The sequence below is a fragment of the Ictalurus punctatus genome, chromosome 3 (genome assembly GCF_001660625.3).
Source record: "Ictalurus punctatus breed USDA103 chromosome 3, Coco_2.0, whole genome shotgun sequence".
Taxonomy (NCBI): Eukaryota; Metazoa; Chordata; class Actinopteri; order Siluriformes; family Ictaluridae; genus Ictalurus; species Ictalurus punctatus.
The window spans coordinates 7,013,212-7,030,873 of record NC_030418.2 but is presented as its reverse complement, the minus strand read 5'-3'; the positions used below and the strand labels follow the sequence as shown (position 1 = coordinate 7,030,873).

The 17,662-nt window shown below is 38.8% G+C and overlaps 1 protein-coding gene across 1 annotated transcript; it reads right to left on the bottom strand.

Moving 5' to 3' along the window:
* Positions 1 to 256: 256 nt before the first annotated feature.
* Positions 257 to 16,836, bottom strand: gclc (glutamate-cysteine ligase, catalytic subunit). The gene is made up of 16 exons (XM_017463894.3): positions 16,150 to 16,836; positions 14,048 to 14,160; positions 13,140 to 13,322; positions 12,030 to 12,143; positions 11,625 to 11,683; positions 11,093 to 11,229; positions 9,927 to 10,001; positions 8,586 to 8,702; positions 8,307 to 8,445; positions 8,121 to 8,233; positions 7,856 to 7,948; positions 5,666 to 5,770; positions 5,487 to 5,568; positions 5,256 to 5,368; positions 5,023 to 5,143; positions 257 to 1,414 (listed from the first exon to the last, which is right to left on the bottom strand). Exons 1-16 carry the CDS (start codon positions 16,297 to 16,299, stop codon positions 1,233 to 1,235), a joined length of 1,896 nt encoding a protein of 631 aa, XP_017319383.1. The 5' UTR covers positions 16,300 to 16,836; the 3' UTR covers positions 257 to 1,232.
* Between the last annotated feature and the right edge of the window lie 826 nt (positions 16,837 to 17,662).

Sequence of the window (17,662 nt, the reverse complement as noted above, 5' to 3'; positions counted from 1 at the left end):
AGCGCTGCTCTCAGTGCGCTGGAAAACAGCCGGCGCGTACTGCGCATGCGCTACAAGAACACTGCCTTTATGTGAACGACTTACTATTGTAATAGTATTATAACGCACGGGATCCTTCCTAACCCTACTCCACACTAACATGTACAGGACAGGGGTTACTCCAGGATTTATTATAATAATAATAATAATAATAATAATAATAATAAATAAATAAAAACAAGGTTGGATATTGATCAATATTCCACAGGATTCTGGATTTCATCTTTCAAGTGTTTTTAATACAACAATGGTATGCAATATTAAAACGTGTTAGAGATATGATGAGCAAAGTTTTTAAAAAATTATATATATATAAAAATTATTTTTAATATGTATAGGAATCACTTTATTTGAAGCCATGTACTCAAATGAGGCATAGTCTTTTCTTATTTTGGTCTTTGCACAAAAAATCCATTGTACAGTGTTTCAGTAAAGTGCATCCTCTAGTGGATGACTCCAAAATATAACCACTACTTAAAAAAGTACTAATAGTTAAATGTAAATCTAATTTAATGCTAGTTAACTGTAAATAATCTGAACAGAGTCCATTTAACCTGACACTTTTTGCCTTAAAGATCAGCCAATAATGGTCTCTTAAACTGAACACCAAACACACTTTTAACATCAGTACTAAGCCACATGTAGTGTTTTGCATTTTGCACGGACAAGCACAAGCCACAACTTTTATCCAGAGTAATTTTGTATTTAAAAAAAAAAAAGGGGGGGGGATATGGAGAAAACATTATGTTATGTAAACTTGTTAACTGATTGAAAGTATATTTACAGTATGCTTTAACAGTGGAAAGTAAACTTACTAATGTGCAAATGCTACAATTATATAAACACAACCTCAGAGCAGGATTTTTAGTCAGAAACCAGAAGAAAATATACACACCTGATCCCAATAACATTGATCTTAAAGTTATTAAAATAATTTTGATTTTGAGAAGAATAAAAAAAAATCTCATATATACAAAAACAAACAAACAAACAAACAAACAAACAAACAAACCAACCAACCCTGGCAGAGCCCTGTAATCCATACTCTATAACTTTAATTTGTCTTGAATAATCTCTTATATCTTGTGAAACATTTTGGTCATAAGTTTTCATGCAAAAAAAAAAAAAAAAAAAACAAGAAAGAAAAAAAGGGGGAGGGGGGGACTTGTATGACATGGAGTTCTCCTTCTGCTTCAGTTTCCTCTTTTCACAGGGTCACCAATCAGCTCAGGGCACTTCTCCTCCCCCTTGGCAATTCGGTCGCACTTACAAAGCAGGTCATAGTTTATTTTGTCAGTTATCACGCTGTCTTTCTTGTACTGTGGATGCTTGGCAACGAATTCCCTCATCCACTTCGCCATGGTCATCAGTTCTCCTGTGGTTAATTAGAAGCATGCATAAGACATTAATTAAAAAGCTCTATGGCAACACTTGAACATCAACAATGAATAGTACGCAATCATTATGTAATAGTAATGATGTTAGTTGGGAAATCTGAAACTAGCTACTAGCAAATCTAGCTAAATCTAGTTTTGCTACTCAATTAAGACTGCTCGACTTCAGTAAGACGAGGTTGCTTTAAGGACTGCAATATAACTTCGGGTAGCTTTTAATCACGCTGGCCTTTAGAAAACAGACATTCTGACACTGAAGATGATGTCAATACACCAATGAGCCCGGTAACAAATCACAAACTCTGAGGTGAACTATATTATATGCTGTATCTTTCAATACACACACACACACACACACAGCAGAAAATGTAACGTCCCTTTGTCATGAGACTGTATTTTAAAGATTTAGTAAAATCCAAATAACCTTTACAGGTCTTTATCGGAAAGGGTTTAAACAATGTTTTCCATGCTTGTTCAATGAACCATAAACAATTATTGCACATGCTCCCTTGGAACAGTCCTTAAGACACGAAGAGTTTACAGGCGATAGGCAATTAAGCTCACAGTTACAATAATTTAGGACACTAAAGAGACCTTTCTACTGACTCTCAAAAACACCAGTAAAAGATGTCTAGGGTTCCTGCTCACCTGCGTGAACATGCCATAGACCTACTGCAGGGAGGCATGAGGACTGCAGACGTGGCCAGAGCAATAAACTGCAATGTCTGTAATGTAAGATGCCTAAGACAATGCTACAGGGAGACAGGAAGGACAGCTGATCGTCCTTGCAGTCGAAAATTACATTTAACCATGTGTCCCCCCAGACGTGATCCAGAACTTGCAGATGCCTTGGTGGAAGAGTGGAGTAACATCTCACAGCAAGAACTGACTAATCTGGTGCTGTCCATGAGGATGAGATGCACTGTAGTACTTAAAGCAGCTGGAGGACTACTGTAACTCTCTCCATTTTGGATTGCCTAAAACTGCTCTAGATCGCTTGCAAATGGTACAAAATACGGCTGCTAGATTAAGACGCAAGCCTATTACTCCTGTCCTCACTTCTTTACACTGTTTGCCAGTCAATTTCTGCATTGTTTTTAAAATGCTGCTATTTGTTTTTAAAGCTTTACATGGACTTGCTCCTCAGTACATATGCGATCTCTTTACGCCGTATACTGCCGCAAGATCTCATCGATCATCCAGTCAGCTACTCCTTTCAGTACCTCGTTCACGTTTTAAAACCAAAGGTGGCCTGCTTTCTCGGTAGCTGCCCCCAGGCACTGGAATAGTCTCCCTTTTCATATTACATCTTACCCCTCTATTACCCTGTCTAAATCTTCTCTGAAGACCCACTTTCGTTCGTTATCTTTTAATTCGGTCTGAGGGTTTCATTTGTCCATTGGTATTTAATATTATTAAATGTTTGTTTTAAATCTGTTTTATACTACTTGCACAGCACTTTGGTTTCAACTTCTTGTTTTTAAAATGTGCTCTATAAATAACGAAACTAAACCTGACGAGTTTTACATTGTTAGGATTGATTTTATTATATTTATATCTGATCTAATTATATTTACAATGTAAGACATTTAATGTTTTAAGTACTTAAGTTAAAAAAAAAATAAAAAATTACACACACAAGACCATACGCCGCACACTGCATCAAATTGGTCTGCATGGCTGTCATCCCAGAATGAAGCCTCTTCTAAAGATGATGCACAAGAAAGCCCGCAAACAGTTTGCTGCATACAAGGAGACTAAGGACATGGATTACTGGAACCATGTCCTGTGGTCTGATGAGACCAAGATAAACTTATTTGGTTCAGATGGTGTCAAGCATGTGTGGCAGGAACCAGGTGAGGAGTACAAAGACAAGTGTGTCTTGCCTACATGGGGTCAAGCATGGGGGTGGGAGTGTCATGGTCTGGGGCTGCATGAGTGCTGCCGGCACTGGGGAGCTACAGTTCATTGAGGGAACCATGAATGCCAGCATGTACTGTGACATACTGAAGCAGAGCATGATCCCCTCCCTTCAGAGACTGGGCCGCAGGGCAGTATTCCAGCATGATAACGACCCCAAATACACCTCCGAGACGACCACTGCCTTGCTAAAGAAGCTGAGGGTGAAGGTGATGGACTGGCCAAGCATGTCTCCAGACCTAAACCCTATTGAGCATCTGTGGGGCATTCCTCAAGCGGAAGGTGGAGGAGCACAAGGTCTCTAACATCCACCAGCTCCGTGATGTCATCATGGAGGAGTGGAAGAGGACTCCAGTGGCAACCTGTGGAGCTCTGGTGAACTCCATGCCCAAGAGGGTTAAGGCAGTGCTGGAAAATAATGGTGGCCACACAAAATATTGACACTTTGGGCCCAATTTGGACATTTTCACTTAGGGGTGTACCCACTTTTGTTGCCAGCGGTTTAGACATCAATGGCTGTTTGTGGAGTTATTTTGAGGGGACTGCAAATTTACACTGTTACACAAGCTGTACACTCACTACTTTACATTGCAGCAAAGTGTCATTTCTTCAGTGTTGTCACATGAAAAGATATAATCAAATATTTTCAAAAATGTGAGGGGTGTACTCACTTTTGTGAGATACTGTGTGTGTGTGTGTGTATATAAATAAAAAGAAAGCGTATTACCTTTTAAAGAAAACAATATCGGATGTGTATCAGTATCAGGTGATACTCAAGGTTTATTTTATTGTTTGGATATTTGCAGGAGGTGATGAATGGATTTTAGGTGACTGCTAGGAAAGGGGGAAAGTGTACTGAATATGTAATACAAAATCAAGTATCATTTTTCACAGCAATTAAATGTTATTGTTGTTGGTAGTGGCACATGTTTAACAGATGTAAGTAAATAAAATAAAATAATAAAAAAAAACAGCCTGTAGTCATAATATAGCATGGGCTTGTGCATGTCGTCACTACAGATGTTTATAAACCACTGAATGGAAAGGGAAATGAATGCTCGAGTAAAATGAAAAGCATCAGTATGGCTGACATGCCATGCGTGCAGGGTCACCTCTAGCATAAAATGGGCGTACAAACCTGAGGTACCCGATTTGCATTCGCTGTCTTTCAAGACTGGAGTTGTACGGGATTTTACTGGGAATGTATTATTTTTCGTTTGACAAATCTGGTCACCCACTCACGCCCACATGAAGGTGAAACGTGCCCACTCCTGAGATCTTTTTTTAGTCTTTACTTACTCATATATTCTCACTGCCATTATGTCAACATAGCTTGTTATGGCATACCAAATACACAAATAGTGATATTAGGATTCGAATACAAGTGTTTCACAAAGTTTAACCAGGTGCTCAATAGCATCTCCACTGAGCATCCCCTAACGCGTCCTAGCATCCTTTCGGACATTCCAGGTGCTTCTTTGAGTGATATGTTGGATCACAGCATTCACATTATCTAAGAAACCTACGACATTTTGGTTGTACCGAATCATCTTTAAGTCACATTTAGGGCTCATGTGCGTTTAGTATATAGCAGGGCATGCAGTATAAACTGTAATATGCAGGAATATAATTGTAGTATTTGGCATTTCAAATGCAGCCCTGTGCATACCTGATGCTCGCTTCTTAATGAGTTTCAGGTAGTTCAAGATGGTGCAGCGCGTGTCGACGTCGACCTCCATATTCTCCAGGTAGCAGTTCAGAATTGGAACGAGCCCCTGGAACACGCCCTCCTGAAGACATGTTACAATTAACATTTACTTTACAGGCAAAAACAAGACAACACAAGCATCACCTTACCAAACTGATCTTTTAAAAGGTAAAATATGCTTTAAGTATCTTTACCTTGCCGTTAATGATCGTGTCAATGCTCATCAGAGTGTACTCCTCATGATCCTCAGTAGTCTCTACGCCATTCTGGGTGGCTGTGGAGGCGGAGTCAAGTAGCGGGTTGCAGCCTTGACGGAAACGAATTCGGATAAACAGTACAGTCAGTTTGATAAGCAGGCATTTTGATTCTCAATTCATATTGACGCTGAGTCAGTTCAGTGAATACATAAACAACCCGTTCTTTACCTTTAAAGATGTCCTTCTTGAAATAAAACATGCCTTCTTGCACTGCGTTTCGTTTCTGGGCAACTTTCATGTTGTCATCAACCTAAAACAATATTCTCGTATTTAAATTAAAATGACCAAAAACGTTACGGCCTTTGTAACACAAAATAAAAAAAATATTTAAAAAAAAACAAACAAACCTTCGACAAGGGAATGAGGAAGTCTAACTTGTAGGAAAGGATCACTCGTGTAAGGAGAACAATGAACACAACATATGCTGCATTCTCAAAGTCGGTTAACTGAACCTGTGTGTGAGAGAAAGGTTTCCGTTATACACGTACAAACTCCAAGTTGTAGCAGCTGTAGCACACAGACTGTGGTCTTAGAAACATCCATCCTTATTTGACTAGCATGCTAAACTGTGGATACTGTATGAATTGAGTGATACCGATAGAACCTTTTAGGGATGAAACGGTTACCGGTTGCACCATTAATCATCATAAAAACTGTGATTTATAAAACTTGCGGTAAATGCAGTCCACACACGCCCAGCATGGGTCTGACGCAAATCCGAAGTGTGGTCATATTTTTGATTTTATAAATATGCTGAGGGGAAGCTTAATAGAAGATGGTAATCCTGTCTGCAGAGCTTGCCAGAAGAAAGTTGCTGCAAAAGGGGGCTTTGGTGCTTTTTCCTCTTTTCCCCCTCAGTTTTAAATAGCTTATGAATGTCGTGTGCATTTCACTTCCGCTTGTGAATTAGCGGCAATTCGGGAGGCAGTTGCTTGAATATTGGTGGGTTCGTTAAAGGGACATGCAGAACGGAGGGTGGGGGCCTGAGCCCCTGACCTTTTTATAAATTATTTAAAAGTGCCCCTCGACATTAATTAATAAACAATTATATTATGCAAAAAGCATTTGAATTCACATGAACATGAGAGCGAATTAAATGAACAGCAGCAAATTAAATCAAGAAAGTCAGAGAATATTCCTATTTAACTCGAATCAAACTAGAGTCTTGCTTCAACAAGCGGACAGGTATGCTGAAACCACTAGCTTTTCTACTAACCTTTTCGTAATAGTACCAGCATTTTATATGGTAGTTTTCAAATTAACTTAACTGTGAGGGAACTAGCTATTCAAGCTCGTTACATTCCAAACATGAAAGTAACCTTGCTATATTATATGTGTGTTATAGAGTCAGTAAAGGCACGATGACAAACAGACAGAGACGGGAGAAATTAAAGAAAAACTGAAGAAGGAAGCAGAGAAAGAAACAGCTTAAAGATTTTAGACTTTAGATTTTAAAAGCCAGTTCAGCGAGCAGTGCTGCAGTTTCAAGGAAAACAGAGTGCTGCTGCCAAATGTAAATTTAATTGTGAAATTAATAGTTTTTCTGACTTTACAGTAAGTGACATACGGTGGGTGTGTCACTACATTTGTGGATTAGTAATACATTTCATTATGTTTACATTTTATTTTAATGATTCATTGGATTCATCTCTCCACTAGAAGTTGCCGTTTTGTTGTAATGATTTCTATGAATGTAAACAAAAGGGCCATTAGATTATATTAGTAGTGTCATTCTCATAGTCACGATTGTGACCACACGCAGTCTCTTTACAGTGTCAACAAGGGTGATAAGAATATGTAGTTAAATTAAAGTTAGTGAAGTAGTAAAATTAGCTCTTTGGTGATATAACCCCTGCCCCGAAGAACTCTCTGCATGTCCCTGGTTTATTACTATTCTTAATGAAAAAACAAGAAAACTATACGACAAACCTGCTTATATCAAAACAAATCTTCCGCCAATAGTCTCGTCAGTCAGCTCACCTCACTCTCCTCAAATGATGAAAAGAAATCTGATGTCTGCTGATCTGTGCTGCGACTCCGACTTGTTCGGCTCATGCTGAATTGAGCAGACTCGTTCAGTTTTTAATTGTAGCATCCGTTCTAACTGAACTAAATGATTTTTATTACTATAAAAAAGCTAAATGACAGTGGGGGCGGTGCCACAGTGGGCACGTGATGTAATCAGTGCGCAGCTTAACACCATGTATCGCAGCAAGCCTAGTGACAACCATCCATCACTTTATAGTCAAATATAACACCTGTTTAAATGATTTCAGTGTGTATCAGTACTTTTTGTACATTTTAACAATACCATGAAAATACTGATATCCGTAATAGTTTTGGTCACGATACTTTTCATACCGTTACCGTACTACCACCTTTGCACAAAAACAACAAACGACCCCACTGACTATAGTAAATGTCTGTAAATGTAAAAAAAAAAAATAAATAAATAATAAAAAAAAAAAAAAAAAAAAAAAAAAAATGTAAACAATGATCAAATTAAAATTTTAGGAGCATTTCGATGAGCTGCACACCTCCATGGGCCGGAACTCGACTCTCCATCCTATGTCAGAATTCGGAGGAGGTGGTTTGAACCTCATGGTCTGCCAGTTAGTCGACTGAAGATTCTGTAGAACAAGATTTATCTTTTTAATAAAAAAATTAATTAATTAATTTTAAAAAAGTTACTACAGACATTTTGTTAATATTTTTATTTATTTATTTATTTTAAGTGTCTGCATTCAAAAGGAAATACTGAAAATAATTTTTTTTATAATTGACCATTTATACACCAAGTACCTCAAAGTGGTCTGATTCGTTCTCATCATCCAAATGAATCTTCTCCTCAAACAGTGACAGTGGGTCACGAATAAAGAGGTGGGCAATGTGCTGGGCCAGCAATTTGTCAATGCCTGCAAAATATCTCAGTATTAACATATAGCTTTTATTACAAAGGCATAATGTAAAATCCTGCTCTCCTTTTACCTGCATCAAGGAGCTGATTGTAGACGTCATCATCTTTCGTCAATTCGATATCGTTGTATTTTTCCCCGCAAAAAGAAAGGTAGCTGTTAATGGAGTCGTATCTTGACTTGTGGATCCTGAACTTGTTGTTTTTCAAAGGCTGAAGGGCAAGATCACAGAGGCAAACATGCTTTAGAGGAATTTCACAAATGGAAAGAAAAGTCTTGGCATACAATTCACTGCACTGACTTGTATAGTACAAGTATACAGTTCTACATCATTTTTAACTGCTGCTCTGACCTCCAGCCCTCGTTCTTCCCGAGTCCGGTCATCCACAGAGGCTGAAATAACACCCCAGCGGCAGTCGATGTCCGACACGTGGCCGCGATAGAACGGAGAAGCAGCACTGAGGGCCATCTGCACATATTGTGACACATTGTAAAGCTATAGTTCAAACTATAAATGCTTACAGAGCTTAGACTAAATGAGTATCAGACATTTCATTCACACATTCCATTAAAACAGGGTATACAGGGCATATTATTTAACAAAGTTTGAAATTTTTTTGCTTTAATTTGAAATGTTAATTCAATTTGTAGGATTACCACATTTATATATAAAAAATATATATATATATTATGTTGTTTTTTTTAAGATACAGTTTGCATCTTGCATTTATAGCCTGTTTATATACACTACCAGTCCAAAGTTAGGACACAGCAGATTCTGATAAAGGCTTATGACTGAATTTTGCTTGCAAGACAAGACAAATGTAAATAGTGAAGTTAATGAATAATGTATCAAAAAGTGTGTGTTTTAATAAGTATAGATCAGTCACAAATTAAAGGAAGAAGTAGAAGTGGACACCAATGGCATTAAAAGGGCCGGCAACAAATCTAGTCCCTATGCCCGAAATACCCATTAAAGAAAAACTATTTCAGACATTTGACATTGCTTTGACCCTGTGTGGTTCAACGCCAATATCTCCAATAAAATACCTCCAATAAAATCAGTTCATCTGCTCACTGCAATGGTAATTCCATACAAGTCCTACAAAAGCATTCAGCCACTTGTGCTTGAGATGTCTCACTGACGGGAATCTTGGACAGACAGACCAACCAAAAGCATAATGCCTCTACCACTTGGTCACAGTGGCATAAAAACTAGAAGCCGTTATACTGTGGGAGCATTTGGCTCATATTATTTACTATTTTTCCAATTTAAATAAACAATAATAATAAAAAAAACATTACTTGCACTATGTGCTATAGATGGCTCCGTTACTATTTTTGCACAACTCAGTGAACCCTTCTTTCTCAACAGAGTAAATAGGGAACAGGCCTTTCGTGACATGAAAGGCCACCGCATCTGACTTTTTAAATATTGAATATGCATTAACTTTTTCAATTATGTTCATCTGACTTTTCAAATATTACTTTAGATATTTACTACAAATATTATTGTATTATTTTACAAAGATATTTGAACCCTTTACTATGAGTTCACTCCTCTAACTGTTATACGTCTACATTTTACATTTTAAACCAACAGGTTTACATTCTTTCTAGTTTGTCACACAAGACAAGCCTTCATTAAAAGTTCAAATTTGGGTGTTTAAATTTAAGCTGTAATATTACTCACCACTATGGGGCAGAAGGTAGCCAGCTGGTCATAGAGGTATCGAGCCTCCCTGATGCTGCAAGCTTGAAATGTGACCTAAATAACAGGAGGACAGTTTACAATTATTCACACAGCAGAAGAGTCAAATTTGACCGGTTAACCTGTGTAACCTGTTTACATTTTCTTACAAGCCTTGTTAGCAAAAAATAATAATAATAAATACATTTTATTTATAGAGCGCTTTTCAAGATGCTCAAAGACGCTTTACGTAAATAGTCCTAGGATAACACATTAAAATCATACAGCATTAATTACATAAGTCTCATAAAAAGGTGAGATCTAGTCTAATGTACTGCATGAATATCTTCACCTGCAGATAGAGCTGCAACAACTAATCGATAAAATGGATAATCATTGATTATGAAAATCGATTCTCATTACTGATTAGTCGGTCTGTGTGAGGCACGGGGTGCGTTTACTCACTGCATTACTTCTGCTCCAAAAACACGCATCGGATAGTACAGACCAAAGTTTCGTCCCAAATCATGTACTATACACTTACAGTATGCACAGTATGCAGTATGCACTCCACCATCTAGTGTATGAATTTTATAAAGGTAATATTGTCTCAAATGGAACAGGAGCGTTTTTTTATTAACAGGAAGTATAAGCCGTTTCCCAGACGATGGCATATGACGTCAAATGCACGTAATACGACACCGCTAGTCAATGTTACCTTTTAAGCCCAACATGAGCTCAGTCACCATCAGACAGAGGCGCAATCGGAAAGTGACAGGGTGCGACCCATTTTTGATGTGCATGAACTGCAAGCATCAAGATTAAAACAAACAAACAAACAAAAAAAGGCCTGAAATATTTCACTTTATGTGTAATGAATCTAGATTATATGAAAGTTCCACTTTTTAAATTAAATTACGGAAAGAAACTTTTCCACAATATTCTCATTTTTTGAGATGCACCTGTATATAAAACAGTTGTGTTGATGTGACGTTTTAATCTGAAGTTTGATCTGTAACACTCAGTTTGTGGATTTTATTTTAAATAAATGAAAGAAGAAAAAAAAGGTATCGAAAGTTGTGTTTTTTTTTTTTTTTTTGGGGGGGGGGTTGATGGGATTAACCATCCGATTAATTGATTATGAAAATAAGCGTTAGTTGCAGCCCTACCTGCAGACAGCAGTTTCCCATTCCGAAGCCCATGGCGTCCATGTAGATGTGGTCAGGGAGAGCTGCACTAGTCGCTTCTCCATCGTCCTCGGGAAACGTCTCCACAAAAGGAGTTGGTGTGTTTTGATCTTTGAAGACTACGAAAATAAAGATGCAAATGCTGATAAAGTCCCTGGTTCACAAAATTACATTTCACAATACACAACATATTGCTTTCTGTGTGGAAATGGAATTTCCATTTTATACAGCAAGACGATCTTGGATAGCATTACACCTGCACAGTCAAAGGGTAATTCGAGTCACCTCGCTTTTGAACAACGCATATCAGGTTCTCAGGTGAACTTCACAAAATATGCATTGTATCCATCTCACTATACATCATACATCAATTCTGCCTTCGCATGACATGGTTAATCATTATGACCAGAGAGGTACAATCTATTTACTCCTTGCTCTAATTCTCAATAAAGAACAACGCAAAAGCAGGTCTCTCTACGGTATTTAAAGAGGTGATGAGGTGATATTGACTCACTGGGTACGTTGATCGCCACCTTCTCCCCCCTCCTGTGACGAATGTTCCTGGTCAAAGTGCTGAAATAGATGTACAATTAAACTGTTATTCTGTGCATCTGTAGAAAATTGCACTACTTTACCTCTACAGCATTACAGTAATAATAATAATAATAATAATAATAATAATAATAATAATAATACTAATACTACAACAACTATTAGACTTTTAAGGACAAAGTATTTTAGTTTTATAAACAATGGCATTTTCCTGTTTTGAAAAACACCCTCAAGGCAAATAAGATAAAATTATCAGGGTCCACACCCTTGGAGCTTTGTTAGATAAAGCTGCTCCTATCGAGCAGCAATGCAAAAAACCTGCTGTAGTCGACACACCTAAAATCAAAAAGAAAGCAAGAACCCTGACCTGAACCGGGGATGTCTGTTGATGGCCTCGTCAGGGAAGAACAGGGACTTGCTCACTCCTTTCTCAATAGGTGTCGGCCTGTATTCTGGTTTTGTGAAACCCGGGCAACCTAACCTGAAACACAAGGTTCAGCTGTCATATGCAAAAAGTGTCTACACATGTAAACACATTTTCATATCTACATCATCTGAAACATTTTAAATAGCGTATGCTTATTATAAACAACACTCTCTGGGTTCAAGGGTGATTATGTTGCAGATACATTTTGCAGGATTCAGATGGCTGCAGAAATCTCCAGTTCACTTTTGAAAGAGTAATTCAAATTAACGTTGTAATTAGCTGACGCATCAAAAACAACGACTTGTCAGTTTCTCACATCACCCCCACTCACCCTACGGGGAATTCAAGGATATTCAAATAGAAAGTAATACTCATTTAGGAATTACTGGAACTCTCTGGAATGAATGTTATGTATGAACCACCGTGAAGGTTGAATAATCAACTGGTTTCGTGTCCTACTTTAAATGTCTTCGCTAGTAAAGATCTTCCAAACTGTTCTGCTCCTCAACCCACTCTATAAGGCTAAATGGTTGTGGACAACAGACCATCACACTCATATGGCAGTCCATACATATTTTTTTTGTGATCGTCCCAGCTTGATTTTGCGGCAGCTTTTTTCCAAAATTTGCGATGCAACCTCACTAATGCTTTTGAGGCTGAATGGGCACATCCCCATGGCCATGTTCCACAATCTAATGGAAAGCCTTCCCAGAATATTGGAGGTTATTATAACAACAAAAAGAGGGAATAAACTCGAAATGGGGTGTTCAACAAGCACATTTAGGTGTGAAGGTCAGGTGTCTACAAACATCTGGCCATATAGTGTACTTTCAATGTCAGTATCCCCCCCCCACAGCCTCATCCTTTTGTACCTGGCCAATTGTCCACTAGCACTTGACACTGGATTTAGTGTTCTCAGTCACTGTCCCTGTAATACATATCACAGAATAAACTGAACACCCAGAAGAATGTATGCATCACTGCTGGTCAACGCAAATGATAAGGAGTTGCTGTTGCATTGTGCATTCCATGTTGTCAGCTCCATGATACCTGGGGAATGACGTGATCGTGCAGAGAGTCTCGTGCTTGTTGAGCACAGACGAGGCCTCCTTCCTCCGCTTGTCCATGTTGTCTTCTACGGTGTTGAACTCGGACATTGTCCCGCCGTAAGGCTGTCCTGGAGTGCCCTCGATCATGTAGCTGCCATACTCTGGCCTCCACAGGGTTGGATGGCTGCAAATCATTGTAGGAAAAAGAGAGAGAGAGAGGGGGGAAAAAAAGCCAAACAGACTTATGAACTCCGTGATAATTTTTCAGCTTGTCACATATTTGCATCTAGGTGCTAGCCATTACGCCTCTCCGCTGTAGATCAACACAAAACATACACAAATATGAATGGCAGCAGATTCCTCCCTCACATTTGCATGTGCAGGAAAGGCAGAATTACATTAGCCTGGCAAAATAAACACGTATGCAAAGTAATGTAGTATCTGTTTGTGTGTAGTATCGAGGGAATAGTTAGTAGTTCTTTGGTGTGTGTGCAGCAGACAGGCTAAGGCTTTCCAGCTGACCTACTATAAACTGGTGTTTTCCTGGTGTTGGGTTTGGCCAAACACCTCCCTCACATACACAAGTCTCAAGAGTTCATGAAAACTTATGCAAACACAAGTCACATGACAGTCACATGATAGAATGCTTATAAAAAGACATGCACAGCACTTCGATGAGTGCTTAATGATTTGTAAAACAATGATAAAAAATTTTTTTTTAAAACACCATAGGTGATTATTATTACTGTATAGGCATTTAAAAAGCTGGATATGCCACACGATGCGCACACAATGAAATACATACAGCGTTGATGCTCTTGGAACAATGAATTACGCTGCAGGTAATGATTATTATATTATATGAGCTCGGGTGAACAGAGTACATGACAAACGGCAATAGTGACTCACTTGGGGTTGACCTTCTCCCCCTTTTCTTGCAGCATGTCCAACACTTTGTTTCCATTCAGAACCAGACAAGCTTTTTCATTTTTCTCATCCAGTTCCACCAACATGTACTCCACCTGAGAGAGAAAAAAAATGAAATAAAATTCAAGAACTGTGAAAAATACAAGTGCAATGTGGAATTCTCCAAGCATTCATCTGTGGATTATTGGTGTTAATACTATACTAACAACATTATAAACAACAACTTTTATCTTGATGGAGCATCTGGTGTGACAATAATTGAAATAAATCATAAACTGACCCGAGTGACTTTGATAAAACGTGTAATGTTTGTACAAGGATGTTCCTCTCTCCCAAACCAACAAAGCTTTTAAATTCACCCCCCACCAAAGGTTATATAACCAGCGCATCTTACACTGTCTGCTGATTCTTAAATAATCCAGATAATGATTTATAAATCTACTACACGGCCAGTCTGATGTAAAAAGTTTTTACAAGACTTTATAGGACACCGCCGTGGTCTCTTTCACACATTTTTATCTCTGGTCTGGCCTCAACGCTGAGTCCACTGTCTGACCAGGGGATTAATCTAAAACCAACAACATTCCAGCGTGCACTCAGCAACACACTCTTATGTTTCTTGTCGTTCGACTTTCATGTCCCGCCTTTTATGAACCTTCCTTGTTGAACTTACATTTTTTTACTAATTCAGTTAAAACTACTTCCTGTGTACATCGTTCTACCACTTTGCTGTGTTAGGCTACTGTCAAAATGCAATCCATGAAGTTGTCTCTCTCTGTCTCTCCAAAAAGTCTGAATCTAACCAAACTCCTACTGTAACATTTTCAAAACAAAACTGCAAGAATTTTGCTTATATTTCCTCATTTGTAAGTCGCTTTGGATAAAAGCGTCTGCTACATGAATAAATGTAAATGCAAGTATTTACGCACATGTAGCTTTGTATAACTGAATTTGCATATGTAATAAACTCAAAACACATCTTTTGATGTTGGCAAAATACGCATTTTCGAAAATGTTCTCGAGGGGGGAACAAAACTTTTTTTTAGAGAAACGATATTTAAACAAACCTTTCTGCATCGTTTCTGCAAGAAAGTACTACGCGCTCTTATTAATGTCGACATTTTAAGTGCAGAACGTTATGTAAACCCAGCAATATGCAACATTTCAGGAAATTCCTCTGTAATACTCGAGGAACATGAGCAAAATTTTCACGAATGCAGGAAATCTAGATTTTGACTACAACAAAGACAGAGTGTAATACACACACACACACACAGTCATATATAACCTGAGTTGATTTGGAGAAGTGGGAGGAGCTTAAAGCTTTCTTCAAAAGTTTCTGTCTCATAATGTATGAATGAGTGGGAAAAAAAACCTGGCATCTTTTGGTTGAGTTTTTAACATTTTATACAGCTATAAAACATTAAAGACATGTTTGCAAACATGCATTTTTATATAAAGAAGGAAAAAAAATAGAAAACATGATTCACGTGACCAACCCAGTGTCCACATGCGGCTGACTTAAAAGCAGCAAAAACATAGAGACTTTGCAATTATCAAAGGACTTTAAAAATATATGTATTAAGGTAAGGAAATGTAACAACGGGTTTATACAAGTGTTTTACGGTGCTGTAATCCAAGTGACACACACAGCAAAACCAAAACACATTACATAACATACCCGTCTTGCATTGAAACAAGTTACAGTGGTTTGTGGTAAAGTGGATGAACTTTGCACCTGCTGCACGCGCTCAAGCCTCACAAGGTTGCCCCTGGACCGCAGGACACTAGGTAGGGAGCAGGGGCCATCGTTCCGGCCCGTATAATTGTAGGGCACTGGTGCAGGGAGGAGGGGGCCGTTTGGGTTTCAGCCGCTCACTTGGCAAGCGAACGTTGCTCCTTTTGTTTTAGAAAGGATAACCTTTGAGCAACGTTGTTTCCGAGTTACATCACTACATGTAGCTACACGTCAAACACCCCTCCCCTCTCTCAAAAAATAAATAAAAAATAACGTACGCTTTGAAATGCAATCACGAGTTAATTTTTCTGAAACCCCGCTGCCTTTGAGAGAACAACTCACTCACCTCATCTCCCCATTTTAGCACATCCTTCTGCCGGTCCTTCACCTTGTGGTAGATGTTGAGAAACTGCAGAATGCCGTGTTTTCTGACATGGTCGGCATATTTCTTGGTTTCTGTCCAGTTAAGCGGGGAGCCTTGAGACAGCAAGCCCATTAGCGCGAACTGCGGAAACTTTCCTTCACGGACAGGAGATTCAACACCAGCTACTGGATTTAGTGTCGCCGAAGGACGAAACTAATGCCTCACACGAGCAATAAATAAACCGCTAACACGCGAGGGAAAGAAGCGACAGCTAACTGTATCTACTAGCTTGCTAGCCGCCAGAGAGAGAGAGAGAGAGAGAGAGAGAGAGAGAGAGAGAGAGAGAGAGAGATGGAGATGGGGAGAGGGGGAGAGAGAGAGAGAGAGAGAGAGAGAGAGAGGGGCCTTAACGGTTTTTTTATATATACATATTTATATATAAATATATATATATGGCGCGAGCTCACGGTATGTAAACTACCAGCGACGGAAAAACAAATCTCGCAATGGTTGCAGGATTTATAAAAAAAATAAATAAATAAATAAATAAATTTAAAAAAAGCAGCGACTATGACGGGTGATTCACGCCCGGTTTACGCTAAAACTCCGTGAACACACTACCTGCCTGCCGCACGATGAGAAGCCGTGTGCAGTTTGAGGACAGTTTTGCACGAGACGCCACTGATAGAGTCCACGTGACTGCGTTATGTGCGTCATCTTATGACTCAGCAAATATCCGCGGTTTTTTTCACTATGAGGCGGGCCAACGTATGTAGGCTGTTGCCAAGACAACGGCGCTGGTGCTGGAGTGTCGCGCTCATCATGACATTGCAAAAAAATAAATTAATTAATAAATAAGAAATTTGTTTTTTTTACTTAAAGCTTTTTAAATAAGTCAAATTTATTGTTTAATAAGTGGGTGTATTATATAGTGATCCAATCACAAACTAATTTGGTAGATTTCTTCTTCTTCTCTTCTTCTTACATAGCAGGTAATCTTAGGGTCTTAGGCAAGCACAGGTTTTCAAAAAATAGTTAATCATGTAGGAGCTAATGATATAGTCCTTCATGAGTCAGAGGTTACTTAGAGTAACGTAGTAGATGTGTGTAAATTAGCAAAGGCGATGTCTGATGCAGTAGTTTGCTCTGGCCCATCCCAATATGGCGTGGCGATATAGCTTACAGCAGGTTATGGTCGCTGAACTTCTGGATGTCCAGGTGGTGATCCGAAAACAATGTGGGCTTTATAGATAATTGGAGTAGTTTTGACGGCAAAGCTGGCCTGTTATGGTGGGACGGTATCCAGCCCACTCGGGTAGGTGCTGCTCTCATGTCTTGCGGCATAGCACACAGTCTCAGAACAGGCCTAGTTAATCGTTGACAATCCAGAGCCAAGACCAGAGAGCAGCCAAGCAGGCTAAACCGACCCTCTGCTAGCGGCACTGAGTCATCACATTCCACAATATCAAGACTGTTTGATTGTTCCTAGGGCTAA

Excerpts from the sequence above, each read along its gene's own strand:
- gclc (XM_017463894.3), bottom strand. The coding sequence starts at position 16,299 with ATGGGCTTGCTGTCTCAAGGCTCCCCGCTTAACTGGACAGAAACCAAG. Across the intron at positions 12,144-13,139 it reads ACGATCACGTCATTCCCCAG|GTTAGGTTGCCCGGGTTTCA; the intron begins GTATCATGGAGC and ends CTTGTGTTTCAG. Across the intron at positions 5,569-5,665 it reads TCCTCATTCCCTTGTCGAAG|GTTGATGACAACATGAAAGT; the intron begins GTTTGTTTGTTT and ends ATATTGTTTTAG.